Source organism: Microcebus murinus, chromosome 22 (assembly GCF_040939455.1).
Source record: "Microcebus murinus isolate Inina chromosome 22, M.murinus_Inina_mat1.0, whole genome shotgun sequence".
Lineage (NCBI taxonomy): Eukaryota > Metazoa > Chordata > Mammalia > Primates > Cheirogaleidae > Microcebus > Microcebus murinus.
Window position 1 is genome coordinate 15,948,912 of NC_134125.1, and position 18,809 is coordinate 15,967,720.

Consider the following 18,809-nt stretch of genomic DNA (forward strand, 5'->3'; position numbering starts at 1 on the left):
TGGTATAGACCCTTTACACCTCTTGTTCTTCCCAGCTGGAACTCATTTTTATTTTTGCCCAGTTAACTTCTATTCATTCTTTTATTTCAACCTATTGTCGGTTCTCTGGTTCTGTTCCCCTGATTATTGACTCATTTACTTTGTGTACTTCTACATCTCAACACTTGTCACAGCAGCACATTAATGTTTGTGTGACTGTCTGATTATGGTGTCTCCTCCAGTAGACTGTAAGCTGCATGAGAGTAGGCGCCAGGTTTGCTTGGTATGTCTGCACTGTCTCCATGGTGCCAGGCAGGTCAAAGCTCAATAAATAGTTGCTGAATAAATAAATGGGATTAAGGACCTATTCAGCATTCACAGTTGAGTGTGTTATACCTATGACCCTGTGGGTGCTAGTAACTAATTTGGTTTGCAGTAAGTTGTGTGTTTTATTGGGGGGGTATGGACTTCATCCCAGTGAATGAAGGATTCCCTATAGACCCTTAGGCTTCAGATTATGATAGGACCCTAGAAATCATTTATTTTGGTTTTCCCATTTTATATATGAAGAAACCAACAACCAGAGGACCAGAGTGATTTAGGTCAGGATATACTCGTATCTGACACCCAAGCCAGAGATTTTCCTTGATGTTCCTTTGCAACATTGTGAGCAGTATATGTTCATTTAATCCATTTAATCCCTGCTTGTCCAAGGTAAGGTATTAAAAAGTGAAGACAGATTCTTCAGTCGAAGATTATTATTTTGGTTTTTGGCGCTGCTAGTTTTGCCTACAACTAGCCTTTTGAGGTTCTCATAAAAATGCCCTCCTTAAGATCTGCGAGTCCAGTAATTTCATTTCCTGTATAGGAATATTGCAAAAGAATTAATAAAATTTTATTCCAAGAGAAACTTCATCTGACTAAATAGTGGAAAACAGACTCAGCAGGTTTGAACAGTCATACAGTGTGCTTTTTACCAGTTGTTGATAAGAAAAGTAGGTCATTAATATAGAAAGAATATTTTGAAACACATACATGGATTAATTTTTTTTATTTTTATTTTTTTCTTGTTTTTAATTTTTTTTCATGGATTAATTTTTAAGTGAGATTGCTAGATCGCTTATGTCTGTAAAAGTTCTGCAGTTGGTTTGAGACCTTTTGGGATTAATTTGGCTCTTTGAGTTGTATTCTACTCTTTGAAGAGAGATACAGAATTCAGCTTCTGAGTCTCGTCTCCTGTAGTGCACTTCAGGGAGATGGCTGCAGCCTCAGATGATTTTATATAGTTCCACAGTGTTCTTTGGGCAGAGAGTGCCTGCCTCCGTCTTTGTGATGTAGGTTTCTTCAGTAGTCTTTTTTCAAAGCTCTGGGGATGGGGAGAAGTGGCGGTGTTTATAAAGATGCTGGTGATAACCAGAAAATTGGGAGATATGAGGAATGTCATCCTTGTACATCATCTCTGCAATAAAATACGTATTTCTGTCATTGAAGAACTAGAGATGACTCCTAAAATCTTATAATCTCATGTTTTAGTAATTACAAAATTTCTATAATGCCATTCCTATTATATTTTAAGTGACTTACAAGCCTCATTAAGGTTATCTTTTCTTTCATAAAGGCTCTTTTTTTAATACAAGTGTGAGAGAAGATTTAGGATTTTTATCTCTGTCTTCAGGCTCTTTATGTGTTGCTGTTTTGCTGTTTATATGATGCTCATTTATTTTTTGTCAGACTCGATTTTCAGCAGTCATTTTCATAGTTTCACATTTCTATTCTAAATCATCCATGAGTGCTTACGTTTGATGTTAGGTAGTCCCCAACTTCTCTTAGTAAGAAGTTCCTAAAATGAGTACAGATTATAAAAATGTACAAGTAGGAGTTGTTTTCTTAGAAAGCTATACAAAGTAAAACTGCTTCATTATACCTCACCTTACACACACACATATATATTCTAGTGTTTAGGCCTTTATGCGTGTTCTTTTATGTTCTCTTCTTGAACAATTGAGCACATAGTCCTCCAGCTTAAGCCTAAGGGTTTCCAATCAGAAGTAAAGATTTGCTTCCTTGGTCATAACTAATGCTCTCTGTTATTTGTCTCAGTATATTTGAATGCTGAGTTTATGTATTTGATTTTTCCATTTTTACTTATATTTATAAAGTGTAGGCAAAAATGCAATTTCATATTTAAAAATTGCACAAACTGGCCAAGTGGACACATGGGCTGTCGAGGCTGTACCCCAGTGACAGAGCTCAAAGTGTGGATGTTGGCTGATGTGGGGAACTGAATTTTATGTATGATGCAGGATTTATCATTGAGAGAGTATGAAAGTTCATGGGGCGAAAAGTTGAACTGCCCTGTACTTTGTGGTTGGAGCTCATTGTGTTTCTCCCAGAAGTTCTTTATCTTTGGGCGAGTCACATGATGTCTCCAGGCTGAAAAAATGAAGGGCCTGGAAGTGATGAGCTTTGGAACCTTCTCCACTCCCGGCTTCTGTGAGCCTGGACACTTCTTGGTAGATCTTATTTGCATTTTCTTGTCTCTTTCTTCCCAGAAATATTTTACAACTAAATGATATGGGGTTATTACATTGAAATAAAATGCATTTTATTGGTATGCCTCATTCTCAGCATTTTACATATTACCTGGATGGATAATGGCATGAAACTACTTGAAAGGCTACAGTGAGTGAATTTTTTCCCTTTATTCTTACCATTCTTGGTGTCATGATAATTGAGCCAACAGTAAGGTTGTTTCCTACTTGTAATCAGTTGTCATAAGTGGTCAGCAGTTTTTCAAGAAAAAAAATATTTTTTTCAACAAGTCCATGTCCTAGGCCGGGCGTGGTGGCTCACGCCTGTAATCCTAGCACTGTGGGAGGCCGGGGCGGGCGGATTGCTCAAGGTCAGGAGTTCGAAACCAGCCTGAGCGAGACCCCGTCTCTACCAAAAATAGAAATAAATTAATTGACCAACTAAAAATATATATACAAAAAATTAGCCGGGCATGGTGGCGCATGCCTGTAGTCCCAGCTACTCGGGAGGCTGAGGCAGGAGGATCGCTGAGCCCCGGAGATTGAGGTTGCTGTGAGCCAGGCTAATGCCACGGCACTCACTCTAGCCTGGGCAACAAAGTGAGACTCTGTCTCAAAAAAACAAACAAACAAACAAACAAACAAACAAAAAGTCCATGTCCTCCAGGGAGTGCAAATCTCTTTCAGCCATAGCTGGTGTGAATGAGGAGGTCTGTTGTGTACCTGACTTTTTTGCTGTGCGTGTGTTCTTTTTTCTTTCTTTTTAAAAACAGCTTCTATTAAAGTAGGTAAATAGGGCGTGTTTTTTCTTGGAATGTCTCATGTATGAATCCCATAAAGAGTTCGATGCAGGATATATGTGATTTGTCAGGTGGACTCTTGGAGTGTCCTGGTGGGTTTTGCTTAAGAAAATTTGAAAAAGCGCAGCCATCTCATATCCAGAAAAGATGAATGTTGAATTTTTATTTAATCAGAGTACCTGCCATATTTGCTTTGGATATCCGCTCTCTCATGAATGTGTATTCTGTGGAGGCTTACATATTATATTATTACATTTCCAATTTCTTAAAAGGAATTTTCAGCTGTTGGCGATGCCATTTTAATAGCTGAGTTTAGGACATTTGTCTCCTCATCTGCTATACTACTTGCCTTTTTCAATTAAATAACATATCTCATCTCTTACACATTGAAAAGTATCTGCCATAAGAGCAGCAGCTTAGAGGGAACATGTCCTTTGTCTAGTGGGACATTTTGGAGTCTTCCTGTGGTTGCTGCTGGCTGAGGGAACATTCTCAGCCTACCCAGCACTGGAGTAATTGATGCTCCGGAATGGTCTCAGCAAATGGGCCGAGCAGGATTTTGCTACTAGTAGGGGTTTTCCTGTAATGTGTTCCTAGCAGGATGTGTTTCCTTTCATATGAACCATAGAAGTCCATCTGCTGGAATCTTTAAACAGATAACTTCTCAAATAAACAGGAAAATGTCAAAATTGTGGTCATTTTTTATGAGATTGATGGAAGTAGAGAGAATAGAGAAAACGTAGTAACATTTACTCAGGTGTTTTGAGTGTATTTTATTTGGTGCCATTACAGTATAAGTACCCTGTCTTGTCTACATTTTTTTCCCTCCTGACACCCAGTGTGTTTCTTGTATGGTCTCTGAAATAAATTTTCTCTATATAACTTGACTTAGTAGTACCATAAGATGCATGCCTTTTTTATACTGTCCCAGAGGTTGAGGATTATCAACTGACTATAAATGGAAATTTTATTATGAGAATGCACACTTTTCTTTGACACATAAAATAAGTCCTTAAACCACAGAGGTAGGCTGGGCGCGGTGGCTCACGCCTGTAACCTAGCTTTCTGGGAGGCCGAGGCGGGCGGATTGCTTGAGGTCAAGGGTTCGAAACCAGCCTGAGCAAGAGCGAGACCCCGTCTCTACTATAAATAGAAAGAAATTAATTGGCCAACTAATATATATAGAAAAAATTAGCCGGGCATGGTTGGCGCATGCCTGTAATCCCAGCTACTCGGGAGGCTGAGGCAGGAGGATTGCTTGAGCCCAGGAGTTTGAGGTTGCTGTGAGCTAGGCTGATGCCACAGCACTCACTCTAGCCTGGGCAACAAAGTGAGACTCTGTCTCAAAAAAAAACAAAAAAAACCCACAGAGGTAGACCTTATTCTTATTGTTCTTGGTTAAGATGTTCACCCACCCAACATATAAAGAAAATTTTAATTGTTCTTGTTTTCTTAGATGTTAAATATTATGAACTTTAGTTATTGCTTTTAGATTGTCTTTATTTGAAGCTAAAAACAGGAGTATGTTGTCTGCTTATTAAAAATTTATCATGATGATTTCTGCATAGTCAAGACCTATTCCTTAATCCTCCTATTTGGCCTTTAGTATCACCTGGAAATTTGGGCAAAGAGACAACTGTTCATGTTTCTAAGATAGAAATTTCAACCAACTCCCAGAGAGAACATCTCATGGTTGAGCCTATGCTCTCAGCCTATTCTCACATTATCTTCAAAGGTGTATGACTTTTTATTATAACGAGAACCATCCTAGAAATGAAAACCATGCTAAAGTAGTGCCAGTCTTATTGGAAATATGGGTAGAGTGATAAATTTCATCTTATAAGGCCTACTTCCTTATTTTGTGGAAATTAAAAACCACATTGCATTGTCTCCCATCTAAAGTCAATTTATGTTGAAATTTATAAACATTTCTTTGTTTTGTTTAATGAATGGCTTATCGCTACATCATCTTTGAAGATCTTACCATTGCAAAGAAAAGGTCCTTGCAGTTTTAATAATTTGTACTTGAAAGACCTAATGAGCAAGCAAGCAGCTTATCCAACCTCTGACAAGACATTTAGAAGTGTACCTAGTATTTCATTGGACTTTGTACCTGTTGTATTAATTCAGGATTTTTTTTCATTTACTCTTCTTCTTTTTTTAATGGAACACTTCTCACAAATTTGTGTGTCATCTTTGTGCAGGGGCTATGCTAATCTTCTCTGTATCATTCCAAGTTTTTAGTATATGTGTTGTTGAAGTGAGCACCGTTTATTCTTTTTGAGAATTAGATCCCTTTTTTAAATGCTTTAGTTTTAGAGGGAAACTTTATTTTTAAATTTTTTATTATTTATTTTTTTGGAGACAGGATCTCATTCTGTTGTCCGGCCTAGAGTGCAGTGATGTCATCATAGTTCAAAATTCTGGGCTCAGGCAATCCTTCTGCCTCAGTCTCCCAAGTAGCTGGGACTACAGGCATGTACCACCATACCCAGCTAATTTTTCTATTTTTTGTAAAGATGGGGGTCTTGCTATATTGTGTAGACTCATCTGGGCTCAGGTAATCCTCCTGCCTCAGTCTCCCAAGTAGCTGGGACTACAGGCATGTACCACCATTCCTAGCTAATTTTTCTATTTTTTGTAGAGATGGGGGTCTTGCTATATTGTGCAGACTCATCTTGACCTCCTGATTGGTCAATCATTCTGCCTCAGCCTCCCAAAGTGCTCGGGAGGGGGACACTTTAGTTCTCCAGTTTGTGGTTTGATCAGTTTGGGACAAGATATCTAATAGAATAACTCCTAAGTTTGATGATATGACATCTTAATTTGGAAATTTGTAGCTGAATAGTTTTTAAATTGGTGAAACACTAATACCATTTGACAATTCAGGCAGTTCTCTTAAGAAGAGGGAGGTTTTAAATTTGGGATAGTTCCCATTTTTTTCTTTGCTTGAAGAGAAATTAAAGTGTAGAAATACCATGCTGAGATGGGGGAACATAAAATTTTATAAAACGTCCTTTATAACTGATGCTGGTTTTTTTATATGAAAATTGTACTGTTGGCCCATAATCAGTATGGAATTGATTTTGGCTTTTCCTCCTGGGTAAGGAAACCCATTAGTGCTCTTAAATAATAATTGCTAACATTTATTAGCTAATACATACTTACGCTTCAGATTCTATGCTAAGTACTTTGCAGATCTTTTAAAAAACATTTTTGAGATATAATTTATATGCCATACAATTCACTCATTTAAAGTGTACAATTCAGTGGTTTTTATTATTGAATCTATTATTAGTTGTAGTATTTTCTTCAATGACTTTTATCAGGTTGAGGATGTTACCTTCTATTCCTAGTTTGTTGAGTTTTATATCATGAAAGTGTGTTGGATTTTGTCAAATGTTCTTTCTGTGTCTGAGGTGATTGTGTCATTTTTGTTTTTTATTCTGTTTATTCTGTTGATACATGTGTTACATTAATCGATTTTCAGATGTTGAACCAATGTTGCATTCTTGGGATAAGTCCCACTTGATCACGGTGCATAATTCTTTTTCTGCATTGCTGGATTTGGTTTGCTAGTATTTTGTTAAGGATTTTGCATCTGTATTCATAAGAGATAATGGTCTATAGTTTTCTTATGATGTCTTCGGTTTTGCTATGAAGGTAATACTGGCCTCAAACAATTAGTTTGGAAGTGTTCCTTCCCTTTTCTTAAATAAATGTTTGATCAACTTCAGCAGTGAAGCCATCTGGAACTGGAGTTTCTCAGATATTGGTTTAAATTCCTATAGGTATCATTCCCTTTATAGATCAGGAAACAGAGGCTCTGAGAGGTTAAAAAATTTGCTACTAAGTGGCAGAGCTAGGATTTGAATCCAGGTTATTTTATGTCAATTACTAGATGACAACAGTAGGTAGCATTTATGAAGTGATTAGTTTTGTGTGTCTGACTATACAAGGTGCTATAACATAGTAATCTCCTGACACCGTCCTATCACCAGTTGCTCCTTTAATGATCACTTCAACTTTATTATATGCACTGTACTCATACAGAATCTGACACTTCCGGGGATTCAGTGACTTGCCCTATGGAATCATGGCCAGGAAGTAAATGGCACAGTTGTGCTTCTCACTCATAAGGCTGTCTGACTCGGGAGCTTGCTTTCTTAATTGCTGTTCTCTATTGTGTGCCTGGAGAGTCTGAGACATTCTGTGTAGCAGAAGCAGCTGTGCCACATGTGCATAGCCGAGCCCAGATCAGGTTTGACCATGGAAGAGAATGGGCTCATACTGCCCTTCAAGCTCCACTTTGACATGCCTGACTCAGCACAGCACTGTGAAAAGCACTGGCTTTTCTCCCTCCCTCTGCTCTGTTGCTAAAATTCTACTCTGTGATTGTAGCTAAAGAATTTCTGTATCATTCTGCCCAGATATAATTAGGATGAAAATAAGTTGTCACTATGCGTAATATAGAAATGTCTTTTTAAGGTATTTCAGTATGTAAGTCAGCCAGCAGATTCATATTATATAATGTCTTTCAATGAATACATTCTATGTACTTTACATATTTATATTAATCTTTGTATTGCTGTGAGATTAGATGGTATCTAGCTTATTTGCATGAAGAGGAAAGGTTGTTAGAGGCCTTTCTCAAATATCCATTCACATTTAAAAGTGAGGCTCTAAAAGGTGACCTGATGCCTGTGTGGGAGGAAGAGCATGTTGAGTGGTGGACCTCACCCAGGGCAGTGAGATCGGATCTCCCGCAGGGTGGGGTGGGTGGTATCTTGGGAGCCAGGAGGAACGAGGGGCTGGAGGCCCCACTATACAGAACTGGCTTGTCAGTACGGCACCTGCTAACACCTGTGCTTTCTTGTGCTGAGTGTCATCCTGTCCAGAGGCCTGCAGTCTGGCCTCTCCTGGCTTCTGCTGAGAGAGCAGGCCAATATCCTGGTTGTGCAGCCCTGGAGGGAGGGGATCTGGTTGTCTAGCTGGCCCTAATTTAGGCTTTCAGTCAATTCTCTTTGCAGCCCCTCTCCCACATTCCTGTCTCCAGAGACACACGGTTTCTCCTCTGAGTGCTGTGGCTAATCACAGTGGGCCTTGGTGTTCTTCTGGTGAGCTCCCTCTGAGACTCTCAGCTGAGTAGAGAACACTCACACTTTAGTTACATGTGCGTGACAGCTTTCCATCATCCAAGAGTTTGTTGTCCTAGTTGCCCTTTTGTAGGCTGCTTTCCAGTTCTCTTGTCCTTTGGTGTTTATACCTGCTTTTATTCCTTTGCTGACATTAGGATTTTAGGAAGGAGTGGAGATAAGTGTCATTTGTGTTTCATTTATAAATTACTTTTTCATGTCCTTTGCCTAATTTTTTTTTATATAGGAGGGGTATTAACTCTTTGACATGGTGCAGTCTTTTTTTCTTCTATGTTAACTTACTTTTGAAACTCTTGCTGGAAGGTGCTTGTCAGATTGTTGTGGGGAAGTGGATCCTGATCAGCCGGCTGAACATTGGCTTTTATGTGGATGTGCTTTCCTTTTGGTCCTCCCCACCTCATAGAAGCTGTCTTATCTAACTCATGCTTAAGAAGTATTCCTACTGTTTCACAAGTGAAGGGTCTTGGCCAAGTTTAAGCATATCATTTGCCATCTCCTGTATCAAGTACTCAAAATGTATGGTCCTGGTCGTCAGCTGGAAAGGTCTGGCAACTGCTGGGCTGAGGAACATGAATGCTCAATTGCCTGCCAAGGGTCTGTTGCCTCAGCCCAGGCACATGCCCCAGCATTGGAGAGAGGTCACCTTTGCACATGCCTTGGATGTTCCATCTGGCAGGAGTGAACAAGTGTGAGCCCTCCTCTGTACACGGGGTTCTGGTTTTCAGCTGAGTTATTAAGGTTGAACCATGCTCTATTTCCACTTAGGTTTTATCCAGGTTCCTTCTGTCCTAACCGATATTAGCAGAATGACCTACTGTAGCAGGTAGGAAAGTTAGATTGGGTGCAGTCTAGGAAATCTTAATCAGGCAGGGCCTGGTGATCCTAAAATGCAAAGCTTTCAGTATCTATCAGACAATTTAGTGGAATTTGGAGTCTGAAATGACAAATACGGGAGCCTGGGAACCTAGTTCTGTGTCCCCTCCCCTCCCTTCCGATTTCCTGGTTCACTAGGGAGGTGGCTATGGTGAATAGTCACCTCCGACTGAAAACCCATCCTGGCTTCAATTCCCCTCCAGAATAGCCCCTGCATTTTTCCTTTCCTCTGTCCCAGCTGCTGCTGCTGGATCATTCTGGACCTTTCTCAGGCTTGGTTTATTTATTTATTTTTATTTTATTTTTTTTTTTTTTGAGACAGAGTCTCACTTTGTTGCCCAGGCTAGAGTGAGTGCCGTGGCGTCAGCCTGGCTCACAGCAACCTCAATCTCCGGGGCTCAGCGATCCTCCTGCCTCAGCCTCCCGAGTAGCTGGGACTACAGGCATGCACCACCATGCCCGGCTAATTTTTTGTATATATATTTTTAGTTGGTCAATTAATTTATTTCTATTTTTGGTAGAGACGGGGTCTCGCTCAGGCTGGTTTCAAACTCCTGACCTCGAGCAATCCACCCGCCTCGGCCTCCCAGAGTGCTAGGATTACAGGCGTGAGCCACCGCGCCCGGCCTCAGGCTTGGTTTATTATCTATCATGGTTTCCTAGCCCAGTGCCTGGCTTTGGGCTTCCCATCTAATTTGTTCAGTGTGCCACTGCCAGACTTTTGTCATCCTAAACATCACTTTGATCATATTGCTTTCCATTTAAATACTTGCTCCTCTTTTCAAAGACCTGGCTCTTGATCCATTAGGCTATCTCAGGCTGATTTTTCCTGTTTTTCACTGTGTAGCACTGAGCACTAGGCAGTTGGTCCTGGGGTGCTCCGATTATTATGCCTGTGTTAGAAGGAGATTAGAAGGCTCCTGAAGACAAAGGTGGTTGCTGTGTCTCTTGAATTCCTCCCTACCTGGAATTGGTCTTGTGGAAACACTCTGGGGAGCAGGCACAGTTCTCAGACAGCAGAGTGCTGATGTCTGGGGAAAATGTTTAAAAACTGAAAAATTACATTGGCAGGCTAAGGACAAAGCCACAAAATCATAACTTGTTTTTGGGCTTTCTTCAGCTTCACATCTACCAGATAACTTCACTTTGGTGTTTTCTTATCTGTAAAAGGGGAAGGGGTTAAAGTGAATTATCTGTCAGTTCCCAACCAACCCGGAAAGGCTAATTTTCCTTCATTCTTTGCGTTAATCTTTCTGCTGAAATTAAAACTGATGAGTTGTTTCTGGATCTTGAATTAGGAATATTTCATTTCTTTGTAATTCTTTCCCTGACGCATTTTGCAGTTGTCTCTGGGTATGTGCTGCTAAGGGAAATTTGGATTTGCAATTTGGCTACTTTTTCGAGGAGAGCAGACAAAATGCCATATCATTCTGTTTTTCTACTTGGAGCTTTTCATTTGTAAAAGTAAAGCATTCAGTGCATAATTCTAACATAATTCTCGCTTATCTTCTGCAGACACGATGAGGCGAGTGGTACGACAGAGCAAGTTTCGGCATGTTTTTGGACAAGCAGTGAAAAATGACCAGTGCTATGATGACATCCGGGTTTCTCGTGTGACCTGGGATAGTTCCTTTTGCGCTGTCAATCCCAGATTTGTTGCCATAATCATAGAAGCGAGTGGGGGAGGAGCATTCCTTGTGCTCCCTCTGCACAAGGTAAGTAACTTGACCTCCCATCTGTTAGACACCCTCAGGTAGTCTCTATATTTTTTCTGTAATAGATTGACAGTTCACTAAGAATAGTGTTTACTGTCACCATTAGACTCTGATGTAATTGAGGTTAAGTTCCACACGCCTTACTAACCACATCAGTTTTTCTCTAACAGAATCATTAAACAGGATGGTGACCTCTGTTCTGGGTGTGCCCTCTATGTATGAAAAAAATTATTAGAATGACGTGAGCACGAGCAGTCATAGGAATTTCATGATTTGGGTCTTAATCATCCACTTTTCACAAAAATTTTTCTTTTGGAGTAGTTTTAAAAACAGTTATGTTTTTGCTCCAAAGTAAAGTTTTAAAACCAGTTATATTTTTAAATGGGCAGAAATTTATAAGATAATGTTCTCTTTTTTTGTGAAGTCACGAGGACTGAGATTTTTTGACTTTATGAATAGTAAATGAAACAAGGGCTCAAAAAAATGTTCCAAAGCAATACAGATTTCAATTTGAAACAGTAATAAGTTTCAGTATAGGATGTAAACAGTGTTAACAAGTGGTAGAAATAAAGGATCTTTACTGAAAGTGGATCTGTGTGTTCAGATTCAGTGGGCTTCCAAGTCCTCCCTTCTCCCTACTTTTTCCTCCCCACCGAGAGCCCGCTCCAAGGTGGGAGATTAGATAGGAATTTTGTGCATTTGCTGACTGATCATGAACACTGCAGATCAAAATCTGCACTTAGTTTATCAGCAAATCCTAGAGTTGCAAATAATGAAGGAAAAAAAGCTATGAAGATGGCCCAGAAGCAGTGTTTTCTGTTAGCTTTTAGGAGGAAACTGAGTTTGGTGAGTCCTGAGCTCCGATGACAAGGCTCAGTGCTGGTGCAGACACAGGTGTGAGTCACATGATGGCTGTGTCCACTCTGCTAGAGACAGTGGGGGAGGTGGATACCCCCCACCTCTGAGCCGTGCACAGTAGGGGTTCATCTCAGCATAACGGTCCTTGAGATTCTGGAAGTAGTTACAATAAAGTGAATTTCTGTCAAAGTAATGTTTCCCATTGTATTTTTTTTTTTTTTTTTTTTTTTTTTGAGACAGAGTCTCGCTTGTTGACCAGGCTAGAGTGAGTGCCGTGGCGTCAGCCTAGCTCACAGCAACCTCAAACTCCTGGGCTCAAGCAATCCTCCTGCCTCAGCCTCCCGAGTAGCTGGGACTACAGGCATGCGCCACCATGCCCGGCTAATTTTATATATATATTAGTTGGCCAATTAATTTCTTTCTATTTATAGTAGAGACGAGGTCTTGCTCTTGCTCAGGCTGGTTTCGAACTCCTGACCTTGAGCAATCCGCCCGCCTCAGCCTCCCAGAGTGCTAGGATTACAGGCATGAGCCACCACGCCTGGCTCCCCATTGTATTTTGATATTTTTTTGCTTGGGAAAACTCATTGAGAAAACTTCCATCTCTTGTACTTTTCTCTTAGTGATGCTCATGACTAACTGGTTTTATTTTAACATCTGATTTTTACATTAGTAGCCAGACTGATGTGATATCGATATTACATAGTAGAACCATCTCACTACAGAAGTAGGGAGTTGGATGCCTTTGGGGAACAAATTTGATTTGTGTTTTTCAAATGCACCTTCTTTGTTGTTGGCAAAGGTGACTCTTTTCATTAAGTTGAAAATTTATTTAATATTTGGATACTTTTATTTCTGTGGAGAAAATTGCTATTGAATGGCAAGTAAGTGCACTACACTATCATTTGAAGTAGATAACCAGCACTTCATCCGAACATGATAATTTTTAAAGCAACCTATTCTATCCTAATTCTTGTAAGGCTGGTGAAAGAGCATAATACTAAAACAACTTAATGCCAGTTGGATTTGGTTTCCACAACTTTTTAGTTTATTTGGAAACTTGACTTTTTATTGGTGGGTTTTATGGCTGCCAGCTGAGAAGACAGCCACAGATTATCAACCCAGATCAGGCACTGGAGTGCCATGATCTGTTCTGGAGTTAGTTTTTATTTCCCCTTTATAGACTGAGGGATAAACTTAAGACATTTTTTTTCTTCAAAGAAATGGAACAAGCCAATTAACCAGCCCAGAATAAACTTTTGAATGGTTAATCTTCCAGTGAATTCACACAGTTCCCTTCAACTTCCACATCCACAAAAGGCTCTGTGAGTTCATCATTGCTTTTATAAACCACAGGAAACTTTGAGTTTCACTTAAACCATTTAAGGGAGACTTGTATGCTCCAGCCTTAAGCTTACTGGATCTTATGATTTGGTTTTTCATTAAATGGCCTACATTTAATAAATATGTTGTAGTATTTTGCTCTTTAGCCTTACAAGAATTAGGGTAGAATAAGTTGCTTTAAAATTTATTATGTTTGGCCGGGCGCGGTGGCTCACGCCTGTAATCCTAGCTCTCTGGGAGGCCAAGGCGGGCCGGATTGCTCAAGGTCAGGAGTTCAAAACCAGCCTGAGCAAGAGCGAGACCCCGTCTCTACCATAAATAGAAAGAAACTAATTGGCCAACTGATATATATATAAAAAATTAGCTGGGCATGGTGGCGCATGCCTGTAGTCCCAGCTACTTGGGAGGCTGAGACAGAAGGATCGCTCGAGCCCAGGAGTTTGAGGTTGCTGTGAGCTAGGGTGACGCCACGGCACTCACACTAGCCTGGGCAACAAAGCGAGACTCTGTCTCAAAAAAAAAAAAAAAAAAAAATTTATTATGTTTGAAGTGTTGGTGTTCAGAGGAGCCATGAGGATCTTTGTTCCTAGGCTATAATACTGTATGTGTGGCTTTGCACCTTAAATATTGTTTTAGAGGCGGTAACATTGGTCTAAACTAAGCCTGTAACAGTCATTGGGAATGTCAGTAGGTGAGGTTCAGTAACTGGTAGGTTGCCATGTATAATGTGAGATTCTTGTGTATTAAAGCGTATTTAGCCCTGAATGTCAGTATGGGTAGAGGAAAGAACACAGGTCTGGAAATTGAGGAGCTGTGGAGTTCAGTCCTGGTTTGGTCACTGACTTTTAGTGGGACATGGATATGTCACTCTGTCCTGGTCTTCTATTTCTCTGTAACATGAGGGGCTATCTATAAAAGTGATTTTTTGCCTTGGTAATTCTAGATGATCTCAGAAGTGCTACTCATCTCCCGTGGTTCCCATTATGAAGTGATTTCTAACGCTGCTGGTCTGATACTCAGAATTCAGCAAAGAAAACACTGTTGTTCCATTCTTTCCCTTAGTCCAATACGTAACTTTGGAAGGTAGATTAGGTGCCTTTTTACTTGTGGCTGCTTTTCTGCCAAGGCCCAAGGCTGAGCCCAGCAAAGAAGAGTAGTCTCCTGTTTTCTCTAGACCAGGAGTCCTCAAACTTTTTAAACAGGGTGCCAGTTCACTGTCCCTCAGACTGTTGGAGAGTGCGCACTGTGGGCCCGAGATGAGTCGGCTGCTAAGCAGGACGGGCAGCGGCAGCAAAAACACCTGGAGGACCGGAAAAATGTGCTAGGCAGCCGCATGTGAACCGAGGGCCGTAGTTTGAGGATGTCTGCTCTAGATAGTTGTGTGCCTGGGAAGCTCTTAGAAAGATCGGCTGTGGTGGCAGGGCCCCGGTCCATGAGCTCTGGAGTGTCAAGTGACACTCCCCTTTCTTTTCTTCCTAGATCACTGTCCCTGCCTAAGTTTCTGGCTGATTACTAGGGTGTCAATAGCTATTAGAAAATATAACCCTCTTCCACGTTGTCAGGAAACCAACACTTCTATCTCCTTTAAGGGGCTAACTTCCCTTTTGATATCTAGCTTATAATTTTGGCATAATCATGAATATTTAAATAAAGATTATAAGTTTTACATTTTCACAGTTGGTATTTGGTTGTTTATACAATATGAGTAAGTCTTCACATGGATTAGTTGGCTTGATCTTCTGTAAGCTGAGTGCCTGTTGTGTGCCAGCATCTCTGCCCTTCAGGAGCACTTGCTTCTGGTTTTTGTTGTGGTCAGTTTCCTAATCAAAGCATCCTAGCAGATCACTGGTGCTGAGGTGTTTTTCTCCTCTTTAGAAGTGCAGCCTTGAATAATAAAACCATGATGGGGACTCCCAAGTACATAGGGAACCCATTAATCCTAATATAGGGTTCTTCACCCTGGAAAAGAGTCCTACAACTTCAGTGTCTTGGCAGCTATGAAATAGTTTTATAATGAGGTGCTGCTTTGGATTAAAAGCAAAAAAAAAAAAAAAAAAAAAAAAAAAAACCACAAAAACAAAGCAAAAAAACCCCCACCACATAAAAAAGGAAAAAACAGCCAAATTCTCAGATATAAGGTTATGCTGGAAATCAAGATAGCAAGAAATTAATACTATAGGTGTGTATTAGGCCAACCCCAGTACATGTTGGTAGCGTTCTGGGGTTATTCTAAACACAAACCTTAGGAGATGGACATGATTTTTAATAACTGTTTCAGGGGCTTGTAATATTTCCCTTTTTTGTTTCTGGTTATAGATAGGCAGGTTGGTTTGGGTGATGCTTTTGGGACTCTGTGCTTATTAATATTGACTATACGCACATATTGATCTTAAAGTGGATTGTAACCCTTTCAGAAAGGCTCACATTTGTAAACACGGCTTTCTATGAATTTCTCTTGAAAGCTAGTTAGTTGTCAGTAGCTAATAGGGCTTATTATTGCAACCTCATGAGGCTTGTGGTTAGATTCTGGGAGAATGTAAAATAAGTTAGACATGGTCTTTGTCTTCCAGGTCTTAAAATCTGAAGTGGAAAGTGTAATGGGAACAAACACATTAAAACATGTGCACAAGTACATGCACATGTGCAGCAAGAAGCACACTTATGAATGTATGTTTAAATGTATGGTTTATGAAGTTTGTTAGGAAGATTGTATTAGAGAAAGTGGTATTTTAAGAGGTCATTGCTGGAGGAATACGGGAAGTCCTCAGTCCCGAGGTGGGGTGATTTAGATTAGCACATGTGATGCCTGATGTCTTTTGTAATGCTTCCATCAAGCTGTGGCTTGCCACTCTGCCATGACTTTTCAAGGTGTGGCTTAGAACATTTTCTTTAGTCTTTCAGAAGATGAATAATAAATAGCAGTCTTGCTGAACACAAGTTGGCTTTGTGGTTTTGGCTATGAGATATACTTTTTTTTTCTTGCCACAACTGCACAACTGCCTTGTCGCAAGAACACATAGGTTTTTAGCCCCCTGTGTCATCTACTACGTTGGCATGAATAAGCCTTTACTCCGTGGAGTAGCCACACTCGTGATGTAGGGCTGAGGCATTCCCTCCCTACTGTGAACCCTGGAGGCTCGTACAGACATACTAGTGTTTCTGGTTAGGTACACAGACACACCAGGTCAGAGGGAACCTGTAAATCCTGCCTTAAAACAAATAAGAGTGGGGGGAATTGGTTAGAATTATATGCTTTTGATCTCTTGACATTGACTTAAATGGAGGATGCAAACTGGATGCCTCTCATCTTCCCTAATTGTATTCTCCTTCCTCCCTTCAGTATTCCTACTTTGAAGGAACCTTGGTGTGTTGGAATGATGGCTAATTTCAACCTTGCAATAACTTGCATGGTGAGATGGGTCACTGTCTCTTCTTTGTTCCTTCTAGCTCCTTTGCTGTAGCTTTGCAGTTCCTTCTTGTGCATAGTTTTGTTTCTCCTATTTATTTTAGGAACTGTGTGAGAATATTTGGGATCTTGCTTTATTTGTGTCTATGAACTATTTTTTTCAACTCATTTTGCAGCATTTTTAAACTAGGGTTTTATGAAAGAATTTAGCCCTACAGAAAATCATTTGAATGACTTTTTTTTTAGTTTTCCCCAAGAAGAAACATAGCTAGTGTCTTCTAGATGCATAGGAGAGAAATTAATTTATTACATACAGTAGGAGCATTAGGATTTAGAGCATTAGGACTTAAATTTCTTAAAGAACACTCTAAAGCAAGGTTGACAAGGTCTGCCTTAGAGTGTTTCTGTTGTTTGTTGAGGAAGAAACCTTGATTCATTTCAGTCAGTATTCTACTAGTGAGACGTGGTGGTCTCTTCTTACTGTTCAACATCCAGCTCACATGTTACTTTTGATTTGCCCAAATGGAGGAAATCATCCTTTGTGTTCTCTTAGTTGCTTTTTGTACCACTAGTACCACAGGCTACATTGTCACATTGTGGTATAATTATTTTCTTATTCACTTAACAGATGGGGAAGCGGTTAGAGTTATATGTTCTTGATTTCTTGACCCTCCTGATTTCTTGACTCTCTCAGATAGAGAACGTAAACTGGGTGGCTAGTCGCCTTTTGTACAGGTTCTCCGAAGTCTTGCCTTACTGCATTATGGTAGGCAGCCCCAAAGATGGCCTCCAGTGGCTCTCATCTCCTGGTATTTGTGCCATTTTGTGGTTCCCTCCCACATTAAATAGGGCTGACCTGTGTAACCACAGGATATGGTGGAATTGATGGAATGTGAGAAGAGACTAGAGACTAGATCCTAAAAGCTTACTGGTATCTACTTTGTTTCTTTTGGAGCTACCATGTTGTGAGGATACTTAAGCAGCTCTGTGGAGAGGTCCATAGGACCTCCTGCCAATGGCCAGCACCAATTTACCAACCATGGGGTGAACCATTTGGAAAGTAGATCCTGCAGCCCCAGTCAAGCTGTCAGATGACTGCAACCCTGACAGACACCTAGACTCATAAAAGACCCTGGGCCAGAACCTCCCAGATAAGCTGTTTTTGAACTCAGAAACTGTGTGAGATAATGAATGTTTATTGTTTTAGGCAGCTGAATTTCAGGATAACTTGTTAATTAGTAATTGATAACAAATATATGTATTCTCAGAATATATTACTTAACTCATAATGTTAATTCACACAATTCATATATGAATAATTCACAATGACCTAAAAGACCTTCTGGTGGTTTTGAGCACTATTTTTCCACCTCTCCTTTAAAAAAATACAAAATATAAAAATCTATCTATATAGATAGATTATATATATACACACATATATAAACATTTTTAAATGTCTTAAATGAATAATTGAGGGATTCTGTGCAATAGCAAGAGAGTTATATTATGTGGCAAGATTTTGTTATCCTGTGTTCTGTGATACCTTAAAAAATGTGTTATAAAATCATAGTCACTATTTTATGCTTAACTTCAGTTATGTTATTGGTTTTTAGGAAAAAGTCTGGAACGTTAACTTTGATGGGACTAAAGGTGATTTTTATTTTCTTCTTTATAATCACCTGTATGTTTTCCAAAATATTTTACAATAAGCTTGTTATATGCAGAGATTATTATTATTTTATTTTTATTTTTTTTGAGACAGGGTCTTATTCTGTTGCTCTGGCAAGAGTGCAGAGGCATCATCATGGCTCACTGTGACCTCAAACTCCTGGGCTCAAGCAATACTCTTGCCTCAGCCTCCTGAGTAGCTGGGCCTACAGGTGTGCACCACCTTGCCTGGCTTATTTTTCTAGTTTTTGTAGAGATGGGTTCTCTCTCTTGCTCAGTCTGGTCTTGAACTCCTGGGCTCAAGCAATCCTCCTGCCTCAGCTTCCCAAATTGCTAAGATTACAGGTGTGAGCCACTATGCCCAGCCCGTAGAGATTATTTTTAAAAAGTACTGTCAGTAATATTACTAGAGCACATATAAAGAGCTAATTGTTGTTTAAATATTAGTGAAATTTGAAACAGTACTTTAAAAAGTCATA

At 39.9% G+C, this 18,809-nt stretch overlaps 1 protein-coding gene and 1 non-coding gene across 2 annotated transcripts in view; one reads left to right on the forward strand and one right to left on the reverse strand.

The window, feature by feature from the left end:
• Window positions 1–18,809, forward strand: part of CORO1C (coronin 1C) — an 81,480-nt gene that overhangs the window by 14,526 nt on the left and 48,145 nt on the right. Inside the window, exon 2 of the mRNA XM_012756590.2 lies at window positions 10,855–11,054. Within this exon, the coding sequence (XP_012612044.1) occupies window positions 10,860–11,054 (195 nt within the window). The 5' untranslated portion in view covers window positions 10,855–10,859. The remainder of the gene's footprint in view (window positions 1–10,854; window positions 11,055–18,809) is intronic.
• On the reverse strand, window positions 5,470–5,578 carry LOC142863788 (U6 spliceosomal RNA). Its single transcript, XR_012914429.1, has one exon. It is a non-coding gene; the product is annotated as a U6 spliceosomal RNA (small nuclear RNA).